The sequence below is a fragment of the Limanda limanda genome, chromosome 16, assembly GCF_963576545.1.
Source record: "Limanda limanda chromosome 16, fLimLim1.1, whole genome shotgun sequence".
Classification (NCBI taxonomy): domain Eukaryota; kingdom Metazoa; phylum Chordata; class Actinopteri; order Pleuronectiformes; family Pleuronectidae; genus Limanda; species Limanda limanda.
Window position 1 is genome coordinate 14,385,019 of NC_083651.1, and position 18,365 is coordinate 14,403,383.

Consider the following 18,365-nt stretch of genomic DNA (forward strand, 5'->3'; position numbering starts at 1 on the left):
TCCTTGTTCTGTCTTTAACCCCAAAACACTATTCAATCACTATTCACAGATATTATAAGATGTACTTCTACTACTACTACTACAACTACTACTACTGCTAATAATAATATGTGAGAAAACTTACCTCCGACCTTTATAGATGTTAAACAACCCAACAAAAATACAAGAACAAAACATGAAGCAATAAAAGAAAAGTCCTAAATGACCAGTGCAATAACATATCAATATAGACCTTAGTGTAGTTAACTCCTCACAGAATTACACTAACAAAGTATTTATCACCACCAACCAAGAGCACATAAAGCCACCAAAGCCAAAAGTCCCCTTTACTCTGAAGCTGCACCAAATTCCACACACTCATAAACAGATTTGGGGAAATATCACTGATATGTGATATTTCTATAAAAAATTCCTAAATCTGCCCCTGGATCCGGACCTACAACAAAATATAATGTGATCTTCCCTGACTAACACCACATCCTTCCAACAAGTGTTGCTGTGAATCCAGTATTTTATAGTTTATCTGGAGTAATCTTGTTAACAAACAAACAAGCATACAATGAAATGGATAGGGGTTAAAACATTACCTCATTATAGAGGTCCATAAATTTCCAATTTCTGCATAGCCGGTCCAATAACAAATCAATAAAAGTAAAGGTCCATGTGTATTAAGACTGGCAGAAAGTATTATTTATCATCGCCAACCTACTGTAAATAAGCTCCAGTAGTTTTAAACAGTGAAACCCTGAAAGCCACTGAAAAACCAGCCTTATTAAAACTAGCCATTCTTTATACTGATCTATCACATCACATAAAAATACAACAACGATCGAATACCTTTAAAAGGTCAATACAAATATTCATTTATTTTTTACTTTTTTAACAAATGTGACTTTGACACAACTGCTATGATTTTACATTTGTTGTATAAAAGAAGACAGGGACGTGTCAGCTGCTTGACAAGTGGGAAAACTTTTTCTTTTCTTCATCATTTTTCCTTTCTCTCTCTTTCTCTCTCTCTGACACACACGCACACATACATGCTGTTCAGCTCCTAGATATGTAAAACTGAGGCACGTGTAGTCGATAAGTATTTACAACACAGCCCTAAAACAAAACCACACGGTCAGTGACCACAGCAACAATTGTGTAAATATTAATTTACAACACAACATGCCTCCCACATACAGAAGATCTAAAAATTACAGACCCAATATTCAGAGAAATCAACCGTTTCATTGACGCACAGCAGTTTTATGTTCCAGCAGTTGCAGATAGGTGGCAGCAGTGTCTACACACAGAATACTGACAGCAGAAATACTGACACTAATTACTTATTTATAAAATCTTAACACATGTTTAAACACTTGCCAGCATGAGTTAAGAGTCCATTAATATTGGATAGGGATTTTATTTCAGGGAAAAAGTCCAATCTTTTGAAACGCCTCCTGAGATCTGTGTTTAAGAACTATTTGTATGTTTAATACATTGTCAGAACCTCAGGGATCAGTGTGTTTAACTTTGCTGTTAAGCACAGAGGCAATAACACGTCCTCCTCGGTCCAAATCAGGATCGAGTGCAGATATAAAAATCTAAATGACCTGTCCCGACAATACGTCCCTCTGATCAGTGTACACTGCACACACTTAACTGTACAAAACATAATGACAAGTCACATGTGTTTCTTCACAATCTATTGGCTAGACCGTCGCATTTTCAGCTCGACTGCGTTTGGCTTTTTTTTCTTTGTCCGACATTTACAAAACGTGTCTTCAGCTATTTACAGTCCAGTTTATCTCCACAAATACGATGCAGACAGACAAGGTAAAAAAAATCTTTGATACAGTAACAAAAAAAGAAAGAAATCCTTCAAACCGGACACGATTTCATATAAAATTGAGGATACGGTATATTCACATATAAATACTGTACATAAGTGTGTGATACAGGACAGATAAATAGTCATTGCTAAGACAGAAAAAGAGCAGTTTTGGTGAAAAGGGTTCAGTTTTTGTATCAAATATCCTGATCACTACGTAATGCTAAAAAGAAAAAGGGAGACAGGCTAAGAAGACAAACCCCGGGTGTATAATATACTCAACATACACGCACACACGCTCGACACAGACTTTTGCATCCTAAATCACACACTCCTCCTGAAACTCTCCCACGCAGGCACACACTGGCACATGCAAGTAAAGTGGAGGGTCATCTGAAGTGCATAGAGGAATACCTGAACTGTGTTCTGCAAAAGTCAAGATAGAGAAATCCAATCATACTCCCTCCTGTTTTCTGTCTTTTATTGTCTTCTTTGTCTCCCGGGTCAACGACAAGGACACTGAGATATTCTATGTGAGAAAAATAACACAAACAAAGTACAAAAAAAGTACAAAATGCTATTTTTTTGAAAAATTCAGTCAGAACATGGTAACAAGTCCAGCAATCGGCAGGCAGGGGCTATGTTAAACTGAGGTTTCTGATTGGAGCAGCAGTATAAACTTGTGGGACTTGGGGTCGATGTACTCCTCAGTGATCCGGATGTAAGGGATGCTCTTGATGGTGATGGCCAAGCTGAAGTCGAGACACTTTAGTAGGAACTCCGCCCCCTCCTTGAGGCCGCTGGTGACGGACGCCTCGCTGATCAAAGTCCACTGATCGGCCATCCAGCGCTCAGGGGCGTACTGCAGAGTCGGACCAGGGGCCAGGTAGGCCTCAAGGAAGGCCTGACACACACAGACACAGCCAATGAGTCCACAACATTCAACAAGTCGAGTAATTTCATACTTCGAGAGGAAAGTCTAAATATTACAAGAATAAAGTCATGATTGAAAAAAAAGTCAGAATATCACGAGAATAAATAAAAAAAAACACATTTTGAGGAAATAAGTAGGGAGGATAGCTCATGTTCACCAGAGTTACTCCTTCTGCCTTCAGGGTCCAAGATCTTGATTTCTATAAATAAATGACTTCACTTGTAAAGTGGTTAGGATACAGTTTGCTCCTCTGAGTGATCTGAGCTCATTGCTGAGGAGACAACAGCTCAGCCGACAAGTGAACATGTCGTGTATGTGATCTGAACCATAGACTCCATATGAAGGTGTGACAGCTCCCAAAAGTGAAGTCATGGTTTCTCTATTGTCCTCTGGTGGCTGCTGCAGTGTATGTTAGTACATCCATGTTAGTGGATGGGAAATGGATGAAACTAAAATTTCAAATAATATAAAATTCTGGTTTTAGTCAGTTTAGGGGATTCTAATCACACTGGTGTATGCTCAAGTGTTAAATAGTCCAATATGTTTGGTTTTAATTATATATTTTACGCTATAAAAATGGGGTGAAACATCCTGAGTGAAAGCTGAGACTCGTGATTGGTCGAGTGCCTTTTTCGGCAGGATGTCAACACACTATGATCTCCACTGAGCAGACAACGGATCCAAATGACCCCAAATTGGAGCATTCATATCCCTTATATTCTGTCTTCATTTTTGTACAACGGGGGAAGTGAAGACAAGTTGTCCATCTTCATATACAGTCAATGTATCAGCCCTTCAAAAAAAATAATTAGACCAAGACATTGAGACTATAGACTGTAAAATCACAGCTTACCTTAGGGCTCATGTTATTCACGAGGCAGAAAGCGAGGTGCTTCTGGATGCTCTCCATGCTGTGGCAGTGCTGCCTCCTGGTGGTGCGGAGGTACTTCTGCAGGGCACGGGCCATGGAGGGAAATATGGCCAGAGCCGCCTCTCGTACGTCCATGATGTCCGAGGTGGCTGCGCGCTCATCCTCTTTCTTCATGCGCCGCACATGAGTGAAGGCCTCTTCCACGGCCACCACCAGCCTGACAAAGCAGCTTAGTGTCAGCTCTCAAGGTTACTGTTCTTAATCCATACTGTTCAATAAGCAACGCATGTACACCACATGATATGGGACTCAGAATAATGCTGGCTTTACCCATCATCTGTCAAAGTAATGGCTTCTGTAGCCGTCTATAAATATTCCTTAGAGCTTTATACAGTCCTGATGTGACAGTTGCCCCTGCTGCTCTCATCTAAATCCCTGAATAAATTCTCATCAGTTTGATCATATATTACACAGTGAACACTGCTGCCTATATTGGAATATCCCCATAGCGCACAAACATGGAATGAAACTGCCTAACATTTGTATTTAAAATAAAATGAGCACACAGGAAAAAAATGTATATAGGCAAAGTACAATTAAGATGTTTTTTCTTCAGTTCTATAGACCTGAATGGTGAGAATCCAATTAAATTTTCATTATACATAAGAGATAACTCTTTTAATAAGATATTTTTGGGAAGGCATTTTATCTTTATTGATAGGACAGCAAGCGTTATATGAAATGCAATGAGAAGCTGTTGCAGAAAGATTTAAGCCTTCAAATTTGCAATATACATATGAGGCTACATCCTACCAGTTTGAATCCCCGTCCATACCAACACACCTGAAAATGCATATCCCATGACCACACATGTACCCCGGTGCATGCGTGTGCCGGTGTAAACAGGATTTGCTGGAATAAAAGCTAGAAATTAGTTGCACACCAGCTGGTAGCAAAGACGACAGGGTCAGCTAGGCTTGGGATAGATTATCAATGTTGTGCACTACGCTGGTAGCCGAGGCTGATCCGTATCAGAGTTGATGCGTCATCAAATGACAACGGGGGAATGTGGATGTAGCCATAAGTCTCTCACTATATATAGTTCTCCCTGTGCTGCTTTAGCTTCTAAGTCAATCAGACTTGTGTCATGCTGAGTTACAGTAATGCTAGAGCTGCAAAATTGCGATCACACTTATAGTTTGTCCTGAGCTGATGTCTGAAAGAGTCTCTGGATCTGTACATCACCCTGAGGCATGATGTCATTTCTTTCCTCATGACTCACCTGGCTTTACGTTTGCGGACTCTTCTCTCATAGTCGGCCTCCTCGTAGTACAGCTCATTGTGGGCGCTGTCTTTGCGTTTGGCGGCAGCTGTGACCATGGCCCGTGACTGATTCCCATTAGCAGCCTGAGCCCCGGCTGGGTTTCCTGGGGCTGCACCAAAAGGAGAAGATGGAGGCAAATTGGTTAAATTCGTCCCGGGTTGGGAGGAAGTGGTCCCTGACCCGACCAGGCTGTGATGAATGGGCTGTATTTCCGTTTGAATCGGAGAAAAGAAAGGGTCGCATTGGAGGAGAACTGAGGTCCTACTCCATGGACTTTTGAATAAGATTGGAAGGGTCTCTGTGTTAAACTTCACAATATATCTGGGCCAAGCTGCCAGATCAAGCGACTCAGCCTCAGTGAACGTTAGTTATAGTACAGAGGAAAAGAGGCAATTTCAACTGGAAAGCTCCACGTTTCTCCGCAGACAGTATCAAGCAGGAGGCTTTTCACTTGGGCGTGTTGGGGGTTGGGTGGATGAGATATTCATTGTTTTACACTACAAAGGCCGTAGTTCTTGTCTGATCTGTGAATTTACTGATTTGTGTGACAAACCCATAAAGCTAATGGAGCTTGTACTGCAGTTTATCACAGTTCCTGGGGTTTCATCGTGGGGGGAGTAAGATCTGGTCCATATTCATGAAGATCAGCAGCCTTCGGAGGAGGAGGCTATAGAGAGTAAACGCTGCAGGTCAGTTAAGGATATAAATCATTAATAGTATAATCTGCATATCTGAGCGTGTGCAGGTGAGAGGAGACTTCGAGTCTCGTAGGGAAACTTGGATGAAAACCGTCCTCGTATAAACTGTGGAAAGAATGACATCAGATAAAATCACACGGGAGGATTGCAAATACTTTCCACTGAAAACAAGCATGAACTGAAGATTCTTTAACTTCCTGGCCTACTTATCCGTGCAATTAGTGGAACATCCGTGAATGAAAGAGAGAGAGAGAGGGGTGGGTGGGGCTGAAGTGAGAAAAATGAAATACAGACGGAAGGGGAAATAAGAGAAGCAGGAACGAGTCGGGCAGAAGGAGAGATGTGGGAGTATGTGAGAAATGAGCGTTACTCTGATGAATTATTTAAGGCTCGAAATTCCACAACCCTCCAGAGGCTTCTCCGCTGCTCTTTGATCGGGAAGGGGGTGGGGTAGGTGGTGCTGTGAGGACACCATATCCCATACTGCACCCCTGCTCTAAATCCACAGTGCTGTGTAAGGTGGGGGATTGATGGGTGGTGAGTGGAGAGAGCCTTTTAACTGCGGGAAAGAATGCAATATGTGGCGTTGCAGGATGCATGTCTGTGGTTGCAGGGAGGCAAAGCCACGATAGGAGTATGTGAGTGCTTTCTGAAGATGCAGTGTGTACATTGTGTCAGGGACGAAGGCTTTAGAGCAGCGTAAGTATCGAGCCAACCGAACCATGAAATTAGCAGCTTCCTGTGATAAAGTGCTGTGTGGAGCCTTTGAGGACATTTATCTGTACTTACTGTCCAAAAGGTACGTTCTCAGTTTGTTTTTAAAAGCTTCTCGCGGAAGAGATGGAGATGAAAAAGAAAAGGAGGACCAGAAGACATAGTAAACAAGAAGCTAGCATTGAAGAAAAGAAATCACACATTTTAGGAATAATGTCACTATATTAGGAGAAAAATGTAATTTAATGAGAAAAAATGTATAATTTTCAAAAGAGTAAAGTTGTAATTTAATAGGAAAAAATAATCATTTCGAAATTTTATGACAAAAGCTTTTTATATTACAAGAATAAATAAAGAATTCTCTTTAGGAAATAAGCACAAGCAGAACTTGTGTTTGCTTGAGCTCCACTCCTTCTGGATCCAAAACCACAAATCAACCAATCTCACTGTTTCTTGAGAAACTACAATATATATATATATATATGTAACCAATGATAAACTCCGTCCTCGCTACCAAACATTTCCTCCTCCACAAAAGAGGCATGCTTATTTGTCTCTTTCCTCAGAAGAGACAGTTTCTTTCAGTCCTTATGATGATGTGCTGCTGATGCGCTGATTCTTGAAAGCTCCAATTGTTCTTGATTATCATAAGTGGGACTAATTTGCCATGAGTTCTGGGTAATACGGCAGAGAGCAGCTGCTTCAAACCACTCAGCTCCTTTCACTTCAATAAAAATAGTCAAATTTAAAAATTCAGTGAGTGTAACAAAAACATGCAGCATAAATGTTTTAATGTAGCAGGACTCAGCGCCTCTGTTTCCTCATCAGTCAGGTTCACAGTCACTGGAACACATCACTGTGCTCACTAAAAACTTTTCTCCTCTCTCATGGCTCTGTCTACACAAGATACAATTATACACCAGTTTTCCTTTTTTTCATTCGGTGCCACTAGTCAGCAGGCGTTGCCGATTGTTGCCATGGAAACACTGCATAGCAGGTGACACTGACTGTTACCATGGAAACACAGCCCTTAGATCTGAGTTAGGCCGGGGACGAACTGTGTCGGTAAAACTAAGACCGTCATTAGTTTTGTGAAACTAATCCGCAAGAGACTAATCCTTAGGCTCAAGTATCATTATTTTATATAATGATACTTATAATTATCATTATACTATATAATGATACTTATGTATATATATACTTATATACACATACTGTATATACTGTATGTGATACTGGATGGAATTATTAGGACAGATGAGGCGACTAACCATCCACGTTGTAGACCTTTAACCCGGCCAGGTGTTTGGCGGCCCGGTGCTTCGAGGCAGACAGAAGCGCTGGGTTATGGAGTGGAAAATCTCTGTAGTAATACTCCAGAATGGACAGAGCGGCCTTTTGAACACTGTGGAAGACGAGAGAGAGACAAGTGAAAACTCAGCGACTGTTCGAATATGATTTACATGATGGTTAAGTTATATGTGAAGCTGAATAATGACATTCAACTCACTACAGAGTTAGTTTTTATCAAGAAACTACGGAGGATTTTCATGATTTGCATCATCCACCTTTCGTCCTTAATGCTGCGCCATTGCAATTTCTCACGCTTCTTGTTTTGTTTTTTTACATGTAGACCTGTGTTGTTGCAATCCACCTGCAATGAATTGTGGGATAGGTTGGCCTGACAAGGAGCCACTCGTTGGAGTCTTCAAGATGAAGGATGCATTTATCGGCTGTGGTTGAAGTAGCCTTTGAAATTCTACAGCCTATTTCAGCGTAATTGATCTTCAAATGCAGCCTCAGAAGGATGCGGCCCCTGAATTGGAACACCACTACTGTCTTTTAGATTTCAGTGTGTTATGTTAGAGGCGGCGACAATGGTCTGGAAAGCCATGTATTGTGATGTCCATGATGTATGTGAGTGCAGCGCCCCTCGAAATTATTGGAAGCTCTTAATATAATGTTTATTTTTGATCCATTCCTGTGTCCTACTCCTGTAAACAGGTCTCCTTCCCTATTTATTATCCTGCAAATTCAAACTGCGGCCAAAAAAAATAGTGTAAATTGTGTTTTAGCCGCATCACGCGAACCTGATCTAATTACCCCTTGTTGTGTCAAAGTCAGACAGTCACTTGTCCGACGCAGAAATTAAGTAAGACAGCTATAGGACGAGTCCCTGTGTCCGTCAATTTCTCTTCCCTCCCCCCCAGACTCACATAATAACCCACCTTGAGTGAACTAGACAAGGAGACTGATGTGTAACTCAATTACTGCCTGTGCCAGTCTTCCCTGTGGCCTCCAATTACATATATACGTCAACATGGTGGAGACTGATGACTGTGACCAAGTGTGTCTGTATCTAAATGTGAATTCTACAGAAAGGTCATATTCCTGTGTAAAATTGTGGATATTTTTTAAACCTCTCTTTCATTAGAAACACTGCACACGTATAAACGAGGCAATAACAGCGAACGTGCTCGCAAACCTGAGCTGTCCTATGTTGTAGTGGCGTGACTCTCCGTCCGTGGAGCGGATGACGCACACGCTGTAGACGGGCTGCAGCTGGCGGAGCTCCAGCAGCACCACGGCCAGGTAGTGGACGAAGAGCTGGGAGTCCACGAGGGACACGGCGAACTGGACGATGCCGTGGTAGTCCTCGTCCTGCTCAGACCACAGCAAATGATGAAAAGATCAGTGGTGTGTGAGTGGGTGATGGGCAGCAAACGACGTACAGCAGATTTTTGAAAAATCATCGGAATCATACACAACACAATTATAATGGATAAAACAAATAAAAGATAGCATTGCAGAAATAAAGAAAGAAACGCAACATGAGAGCTATTTACCTTCATATAGCTAAACACCTATATAGAATAATAAAAAAGTATGATTTCGCTATAGTTACAGTATAAATTTATGTATGAGCTAAAATTCTAATCTTTTCTTTTAGGTTAAATGAGTAATTATTATTTCTTTGACAAAACAAATATATCATAAAGTTGTCCCAGAAAGAGATTATTATTCTCAGATAATCAGTATAACCAATGTTAAAATTGAATCTCTTAAGCTCTTGTGATTTCTGTAATTTCAAACCTGGAGTGGCAGCGATATAAAAGATATATTTCTGTAAAAGCTGACAGTGAGTACATGCTAACATCCCACTCTCTAACCCACCTGTGCCTCGAGGATCCGGACCCCGTAGAAGAGCCAGTAAGACATGGTGAGCAGAAGTGTGAGTGTGGTGAGGAAGGCACGGTACACGCACACTCGGGGCAGGCTGGCGCGGCCCTGGCGGAGAAACAAGGCCCAGATGGCCACCATGAGGATGAGGAGCTTGAAGGAGATGGAGAGGAAGAGGCCCTCGCAGGCCGCACCGCAGGCCTCCAATCTATCAGGCCACATTACGGCTGGAAGGAGCAGGAAGAGCAGGGGTGTGGTCACCACCAGCAGCCCCACACACAGGCCCACAGCGAGAGGAAGGTAGCGGCGGAAGCCCTGGGTCCGGTCTTGTATCCCCTTCCCGAGGCCGACCACTTCCTCCTGGGACACGCTCAGCTCGGAGGTGCCTGTCACGGCGGTGGTGGTTTCTCCCCAGTTATCATCCTGAAAGGGGAAATAGAGGCAAACATGAAGGAAATTTGTCATTTTGTGTTTGTCAAGGTTGATGCTTATTCCCAAAACCTGTGCTCATAAAACTCCTTCAGAACTACAGCAGCACTCAATTGATAACATAACTTCCCCAAGGCCCAACAGTCCCCTCTAATTCAATCAGGCTGCACCAAATTGACGGCCTCACAGATATCAGTTCCCCAAATGCGCCTGGTTTCTTTTGTCATTCTCTGTGAGGCCTTCCCGGATCTGGACCAAAATTGAATTGCTTCCTCCCTGACCCATATTGCATCCTTTCACCAAGTTTTGTGGAAATCTGGGCAGTAGTTTTTGTATAATCTTGCTTATAAACAAAGCAACAAACAAACGTAACACAGGGGCGAAAATGTAACCTCCTTGGAAGATGTACAAGGCCCCAACAGTCTCCTTAAATTCAAATCAGGCTTCACCAAACTGCAGATATCAGTTTCCTAAATATGCCAGATTTGTATCATCAAGATCCATGTATTATTCACAGTGGAAATTGTAAAAAAAGAAAGTGATATATCGTCCCCTTGGCCAAAACCACACCATGATTTACTGGGTTCTTTCCTGGCCTTTGTCCCATTCTTCTAGTTTGGTGGAAATCTACTCTGTAGTTTTTACATAATTCTGATGACAAACAAACCCACAAACAGACAGACAGGGGCAAAAAAAACATAACCTCTCCGACAGAGGTAAACCGTGAAATTCTCAAGGAAATGGAAAATCAACTCATTAATGCAGTCTGACAGACAATAATGCTTCAGTTTTCCCATTTTCTTCCTTCTTTGCATGAGAAGGAAAGTGCATACAGGACATTCATCGTGCTATTTAGAGACGTTTGGTTTTCTTGGAGGTTCTTCTCATTATACGAAGCCTTCAAAGTCCCATTGAAGTAATATAGCTTGACAAGATGAGATGTGCAGTAATGCTCACTTTGGAAGGAAGCTGCACACTCTGTCATAGGTAAAAATACACACACACACATGCACACACACATGCACACGCACACTGAATCACATCAACAAAAGCAGCTGAAGCTTTCCAGGCCCATCATTGCAAATTATAGTCATATTTTTGTTCTGGGTCATTTCAAGCATAAATCTTTCCTAACACAGACACACAGACTAAATTAATGACATGTCTGTTCTCAAGAGACATTTAGTTTGTGTGCCTGTCATTAATTCATATAATTAGCCGTCCATTGTTACTGTATTGTGCACATCTACAACCGCGAACACTGACAGGAGGAGCAGCTGCAGAGAGAGGGATGAAGGATGGAAAAATGACAGGCTGAACAAATGGGCTTCTATGGCATCATGCACACGTGCACACACACACACCCTCACACGTCAAGAAAGTCTGCGACGCCTCAAATGAACCTGCAGGGAACAGTAACATAACTTCTCTCCTCCCACTGTAAAGTGTGCTATTTCGGGCAATTTTACCATTTGCATATTTCCAATCAGCAACATAACAATGAATTCTGCCCTCAACAGCCAATTAACTGAGCAATTCTGCAGGAGCAGATGCTAACAGGAGCCGGATGATGAACGAGCACGAGAGGAGGAGAAGGTGAGAGAGGGGGACAGTGGTGGTGAGGGGGCAAGTGGGGGGTATATATGTGGCTGTCAGAGTAATGCATGAAGCCAGAGGTCGGCCATGTACGTGTACCTTCAGCTCCATTTAGTCTCATTTTCATTCAGCTCACACGTCTCCTCTTCGACTCCTTTTCTTTCCCGAGCCAACTCTCTTTAACTCGGCCCCAACCTTTACAGCAGGATCTGGGAACTACCTCATGATCCGTGCTGATCCACACTTCAATAGAGGCAGAATAGAATTTTAAAAAGCAGCTATCCAGATTTCTTTCATCCATTATATATATATATCCCTTATCCTTTTGAAGGCCATAGGGGAAAACTAGAGGCAAAGAGGCAGGTAAACTTTGATACAAGGCCTCTTTTCTTTATGTTCTGAGATCAGATTAATCAAAAAAACAGATAAACCTGCTAATTCATAACATTTATGTATGTCACAGCAAGAATGGTAGACATCATGCTCAGTGGGAAGGGGCCTATAAGGCACAGAGCTCAAAATCACAAAGTAAAATATAATAAAAATCCATCCATCGGGTATCTATACAGCTCATCCTCCGTTAGGGTCGTGGAAGATGGTGGACACATGCAGATACAGAAATAACTTCACAAAGCTTTGAAATAGAGTCAGGTTCACTTTTTGGGTCCCCCTGGTAACATTTCTGTATTTGCATGTGTTGTGACGTTTTGCAACGCATGTGATTTCAAATTGATGAAGTTGTATTCTATGTGTTTTTTCTTTTTGCATGTGCAATGTAATTTGCATTGCATTGCACTCGCTTGGCCTGCCATACCAATATGAATGATTTTGGAGAAAACCCCACGAAGACACGAGGAGAACCACCAAACTTAAACTTTATAAACAAATAAAGAGAACCTCCTCATCGTCCTCTTCTTTGAGTCTGCCAACATTAAAACTCTGCCTCATAGCAAACATCGAACATCTGGTGAGGAGTGACACAGACTGTCTGGTTTCTCTGCTGAGTCTGTGGCGATTAAACCCGTCGTGTGTTCCCTCCTCTGTGATCATCAAGTGTTTTAAAGGATCAATTGGATGTTTTGAGCTCTAGTTGCAGAGTAGATTGTCTCGCCCTGGATCTGTCTGTTCAACTTGAGGATACAAACAACTCTGGTCAGTTTTGTTGCCAGACAACCACCAGCGGCTCCGAGAGTCTGCAGCCTCTCAGCCAAGAGAAACTCCCAGACAAAACCACACATAAAAACACAAATAGCAATTTTTCACTTTGGTTTTTGAAGAAAAGAGACACAATGTGTTAAACAGTGAGTCTTAGAGGTTCCAAGCATTTTCACCCTGTCCTGCAAGATAACAGGCTGCTGGCCCCAACTATTTGTCACACAGACATGACTTTGGCATCTTCTTATTTAAATCTCACCAGTGAAGAGGAATTTCCCAGAATGCTGAGCTGTTCATTTAACACAGACAAACTCAATTAAGTTGCAAGAATTTCACAAATCATAATCGCTGATCTGATCACAGCTCATAATTGAAACCGAACAATGATCCAGCCTTGTTGGCTTTCTTCAGGTACTCCAACTTCCTCCCAGAGTCCAACAACATGTAGATTGGGGTTAGAACTCTACGCTCTATATGTGAATGTGTCCCTTTGTCCCTCAATCTCTGCCCTGCGATTCGCTGGAGACCTGTCCAGGGTGAACTGCCTCTCCCTCAATATCCGCTTGGATTGGGTTCAACCCCTATGACCCTCAAATGATAAGCGGCATAGATAAGGGATGGGTGGATGGATAGTAAAGTAGCAGAGCTTTAATAAAACACCTCAAACCACTAGTTTGGTGGTCCAGTTTGACTATTCTAAATCTGAGACTTAAATTAATGTGAACTATAATTCCGTCGGTTCAATTTAAAACATGCAGCCTAATACTTCATACTCTACATCAGCCTCCATTTGGATGCTCAATCAGGCATTTCAGCCTCCCACACTATCTCTCTGCAACAGGGTTTATACAAACAAAGTTTCACAGTCAGTCATCACTGACTGAGCTAATACTCTGTTAAAAACCAGCCATTAAATCTCAGTTGATTAAACCCCCGGATTAACGCTACACTAATCAGACCTGATCTCCACAGTGAAGTGAGGAGAAAGTGCAAATAACCGAGGGAGAAGGAAACAGGGAAGCGTTACAGGGAAGCCGAGGGGGAGAGGGAGCGACATGATTGCTGCCTGCTTGCTTGGCAGCTCGGGCTTTTCATCTGGCAGAGGGTGAATGTGGATTATGCTGGGGCCTGCTCCACCGTCACAAAGCACAACAATGCAACAACATACTGATTAGCACTGCTTCCACAGACCCACACATCTGCAGAGCTAACAGTCAGCCAGATGCACAACACCATGGCTATAAGCCCCGACGGCCTGGGTGGAGGTTAGGATGACATTTAACATGTTGGTTTGCGCTGGTGTTAGTGAGTGTATTAGTGTCATAGAGTGTGTGTGTGTGAGTATTTGTGCTAAAAAGAATCATAGAGCATGTGTTACAAAACCGTTCAAAAGGTTTTCTTTAATTTCCTCCTTTTCTTTTGTTGTGGTCATTATTTCCTCAGCCAGGAAGGCTGTTTGTTTCGCAGCAGAAAGCAAAACAGATTTCCATGCAACTTGATTAAAGAATGGGTCATATGCCAAGAAAGAACCCAATAGATTTTGCCACGGATCTGGATTGGGTGTGTTCACAGATATCAGGGAATAACTAAAAGATACATATTTAGGGGAGTGATGTCAATGACCATGTGCAATCTGGTGCAGCTTGATTGAATTTAAATATATACGAAATGTATTTTCTGCCACGAGGGGTCTCTCAAAACAGTTACAAAAGACCTAGTTTGATGATGTAGTGAAGCAGCATGGGATCATGGGAGTTGTTGTCTTCACCACCAGCGCCAATGAGAACGCAAATAATGTTCACAGATGCGGAAATGTATTAAAGTGTTATTTATGTTACATAGCAAATGGCAATGAATACGAGTGACCCACACAAAGAGTAGAAGGAAAAGAAAGCCGACTGGCTAACTGGACAGATGTGTGTTTTCTTTGTCATATGTCATTTATCCAGGAAGTTTTGGCAGAGACGGGCAAAAAAGATACGATGCAATTTAAAAGCGATCAAAATGAAACGTCCCATTACCTTGAATAAAATTGGGGATTTCTCTGCGTTTGAACATTGTTGGAAACATTTTGGATAATGCAAAATATCCATAATATAGGTCTAGTGGATTGTAGACATTTTGATGAAGAATTGCTACATAACATGGCTTCAAGAGGACTGTTGGGAATGTTCGAGTGCCGTTCTAGTTTGTATATCAGATTACAGGCTGTTGGTGTGGTAGCAGAAGAAAGGAGCAGAAGAAAAGGCCAAAGGGAGACTATGGGCTGCGTGGTTTTTCAGCTTGTGCTTTGGTGCTGCTGAAGCAAACACTGTGTGGACATGGAAGCTGCTGCCTCGTCTGGCACAAAGTCACAGTGTCACAAAGCAGCATGCACAGTCTCACTAACAGATTTGGCACCTGCTCCGTGACACACACTCACACATGAACAGAAGCTGTGGCCCGAGATGGTATCCTTATGTCATAGGCATGACTGTAAACATGGAGGATTATTCATATCAGCTTTCCTCAAAGTGGCGCTTGGCTGGATGCTACGGCTAATCTCACTCAGTGAAAACGTCTCTCTGCAATGGAGCCTGTGAGTATTTCCTCAGCTCTGCCATCCAACCCTCACACTTGGCTGCATGGAGGAGACTTTCTGTGATAGTGCTGCTGATGATTTGGAAAACATTCTTCTGCAGGGCAACATACCTGCGGATCAACTTACACCGTCGACAATGGACGTGAGCTGCAAGCTGACAGTCACATGACAGCGTGGAATGTGGCGGCCCAGACAGCGGGGGATGCCGAGCAGGAGAACAGCAAATTAGGTCAGACCTCCCCGAAGGTGTCGCTGAAGACATGTCCAGAGTCTAATCATATTAATTAAAAAAAGTTTGGAGAAGCGCACCTTTTGCAGGCAGCTCGTACTCAGGAACTTCACATGCACGCGCTTCTTCTCTCTTTCCCTTGCAGACAAAATAACAGTAACACAAACAAAGATAAACGGCTTTCTTTTTTACTATAGACTTGAAATAGGTCAGAGAGGCCCGGTGAAGGCAGCCTCAGGCAGAGTCCTCTCAAAAGAAAAATATCTATCACTCATATTTTCTTCCTCTAGGTTTCTCTTTTTGCCTTTAACTTTCATTGCAACTTACCTGATCCCCTGCACTGAAAAGAGAGAGCTGACATTTTGACCAAACAGCACGTTGCTTTTCTTGGTAAGACGTCACACGAGAAATTTTAACATCTGTCTGTTGAATGTAAAGCTGCGTTCAGAGGACAGTCAGCTTAAAGCATAGGAGTGAGGACAGTGCTATCGATTTTCTCGTGTACCTCGTCAACAAACTAGAGGTAAACAATATCCGACTCCATCTTTAATCCCTGCTGAGTTGACTTAAGTTAAATATCCACTCTATCTTTGAGCTGCATTATCGCAGCGTTTCCTTTCCCTGTGTCTACTTTGCTTGCAGAGCTCAGCAGGGTCAGATTTATGGGATGACCGCTACAAATTTGCTTTGCTTCAAAGCTATCAGGCTTGACATTTATACGCAGTATCAAACACACACACACACCCGAGCATGCACTGTAACACACCGCGTCGTCAGTATAAATCCAGACGTACAAGAGGGATACTAATCCTTTGACCTATATGATCCCTTGTCACCATTGTTAATATGTGTTAGGCTGTGTGGCAGTGGGTAGCCAGCTGTGTGAGGACGAGTTTATAAGGTCACGGCCCTGACTTCATAGCTGGATTACGGGGCCTTCTGACTTACTCTGAAGGAATGTGATTACTGCAGAGACTAAGTATGCCACACACAGCCTCAATTTCACAGCCTCACTTTCACAGCCTCACTTTCACCAACTGACGCATCAATACCTGGGCGTCGTCACCGTGATCTGCATCAGGCATGGGTTCTCCAGGCAGCGGCTCTCCGTTGTGAACAGGCGACTCCTGGGACGGTGTGTCGGGGGGGTTGATGACGACGGATCTCTCCGAGCGGCTGCTGTCTTTACTGCTGCTGGCCTTGTGACGCTCACGGCTTCGATCCCTGCAAAACAAGCACATGAACCCAAACTGAACACAAGGTTTGGTACAATAGAAATATAAACTCATGAACATAAGATCAGAAATGATGAAGGTTATGTTTCCGTCTGCACTCGAAAATATATATATCAAAAACCTCTTAACCAATTTCCACGAAATTTTGTGGAATGGTGGGACACAAGGAGGAACTGATAACATTTTGAGGCAAGTCTGGATTCTTTGCTTAACAGGGCATTTTCCAACATTTTTTTTATTTCTCTGAGAATAATTAAGGGATCTTATAGGAAAATATAAATTTATGAGCAATTTGGTGCAGATCCAAATAAGTGGGGGAGAGGGAAACAAAGAGTAAATAAGTGTCTTTACGGTCTATTAATAATAATCATATCTTGATCACTTGTTTTGTGTGTCAAATGTTGGAAAATCTTCTTTCTACTAAAGTTAAAGATGAAATGGAGTTCAAATATATGTTTTGTCTAAGAATCCACCCCCTGCTAAAAAGAAAAGAAGGGTTTGAACTGATTATTGGACAAATCAAGGCCTGCACAGGTGTCTTCTTGGGGTTTGAACTTGTAATGCACAATTTTTTTAATTTCTTTTTCATGGTTGCATGACCAAAACACATAAAAAAGATTGGTGGACAGATTGCAAATGCAGATTATCAGTTGCAGTCCTACCAAAAAAGCTGGAGAAACGGGAGAGCAAAGGCTATTTCAGCATAGAGTCACAGGAACGAGGGATGAACAGCACTGGAATCAAATGATTCTCTTATTTGCAAAGTAGATCACTGAAATAGGTTAGAGCCACTCATCTGTGACGACCCTAATCCACAAGCTCTGTCTGTCTCAATCTCTCCCTTTCTCCCGCTCTGTCTCTCTCTTTAGTCTCCTATCTCATTTATTTGGCCTGAGCCAACATGTGGCTCGCACAGAAATGAAAGCAAACACAAAAAATACTGCACCACAGGCATTCCAGTGAAAATACTGAGAGATTCAGAAACAAAAGAGGGGGAGAGATAGACAGGTAGAGTGGGGGGGCAGACAGTCGGATGGTGAAAGGCAGACATACAGAACACATACCCATGTCGGTTTGATCTCCCGGAGCGGCTGGAGTAGGAGTAGCCCGAGTGGGTCGACTCGGTGTCCATTCCTGCGCCGGCTCAGAGGCGGGGGGGTGGGAGGTGAGGAGAGACTCGCCGTGTGGCAGCAGAAAGGGTGAGTTGGCAGCAACGCTCAGGAGGAGGAATGGGTTGCTATAGAGACAAGCCTCTGGAATCCACGACGACTGACAGCTACCCCAGAGAGGCGCTTTAGGAGCCACATTGACCTGAGAGATAGGGAGATAGAGGGTATGAGTGAGTGAGAGAGAGAGAGGTGTGCTTCAAAGCCTGCTCCTGCACGTCTAACAAATAATGCATTAGATACACTGGCGAGCAGCAGCCAGTACCAGGTGACACGGTTCTCTACAGCTTTGTGCAGATTCTCATCGTTCTGTGGTGAGGCAGAATGACCAGTTATTAAAATATCACCAAGCCATTTTCTTTATAACTAAATGTTGCTCTGTATGGATGCTAGGAAAGATGATCAATCATTAATGTTTACACCAGGGAGGTTGC

General features: G+C 42.7%; 1 protein-coding gene across 1 annotated transcript; it reads right to left on the bottom strand.

Moving 5' to 3' along the window:
* Positions 1–1,863: 1,863 nt before the first annotated feature.
* LOC133021741 (vang-like protein 1) lies at positions 1,864–17,897 on the bottom strand. The gene is made up of 8 exons (XM_061088704.1): positions 17,830–17,897; positions 16,583–16,754; positions 9,535–9,963; positions 8,846–9,021; positions 7,632–7,765; positions 4,907–5,057; positions 3,607–3,841; positions 1,864–2,723 (listed from the first exon to the last, which is right to left on the bottom strand). The coding sequence occupies exons 1-8, from the start codon at positions 17,895–17,897 to the stop codon at positions 2,463–2,465; spliced, it is 1,626 nt and encodes a 541-aa protein (XP_060944687.1). The 3' UTR covers positions 1,864–2,462.
* Between the last annotated feature and the right edge of the window lie 468 nt (positions 17,898–18,365).

Excerpts from the sequence above, each read along its gene's own strand:
- LOC133021741 (XM_061088704.1), bottom strand. The coding sequence starts at position 17,897 with ATGGACACCGAGTCGACCCACTCGGGCTACTCCTACTCCAGCCGCTCC. Across the intron at positions 16,755-17,829 it reads GGGAGATCAAACCGACATGG|GGATCGAAGCCGTGAGCGTC; the intron begins GTATGTGTTCTG and ends CTTGTTTTGCAG. Across the intron at positions 2,724-3,606 it reads TGAATAACATGAGCCCTAAG|GCCTTCCTTGAGGCCTACCT; the intron begins GTAAGCTGTGAT and ends TGTGTGTGTCAG.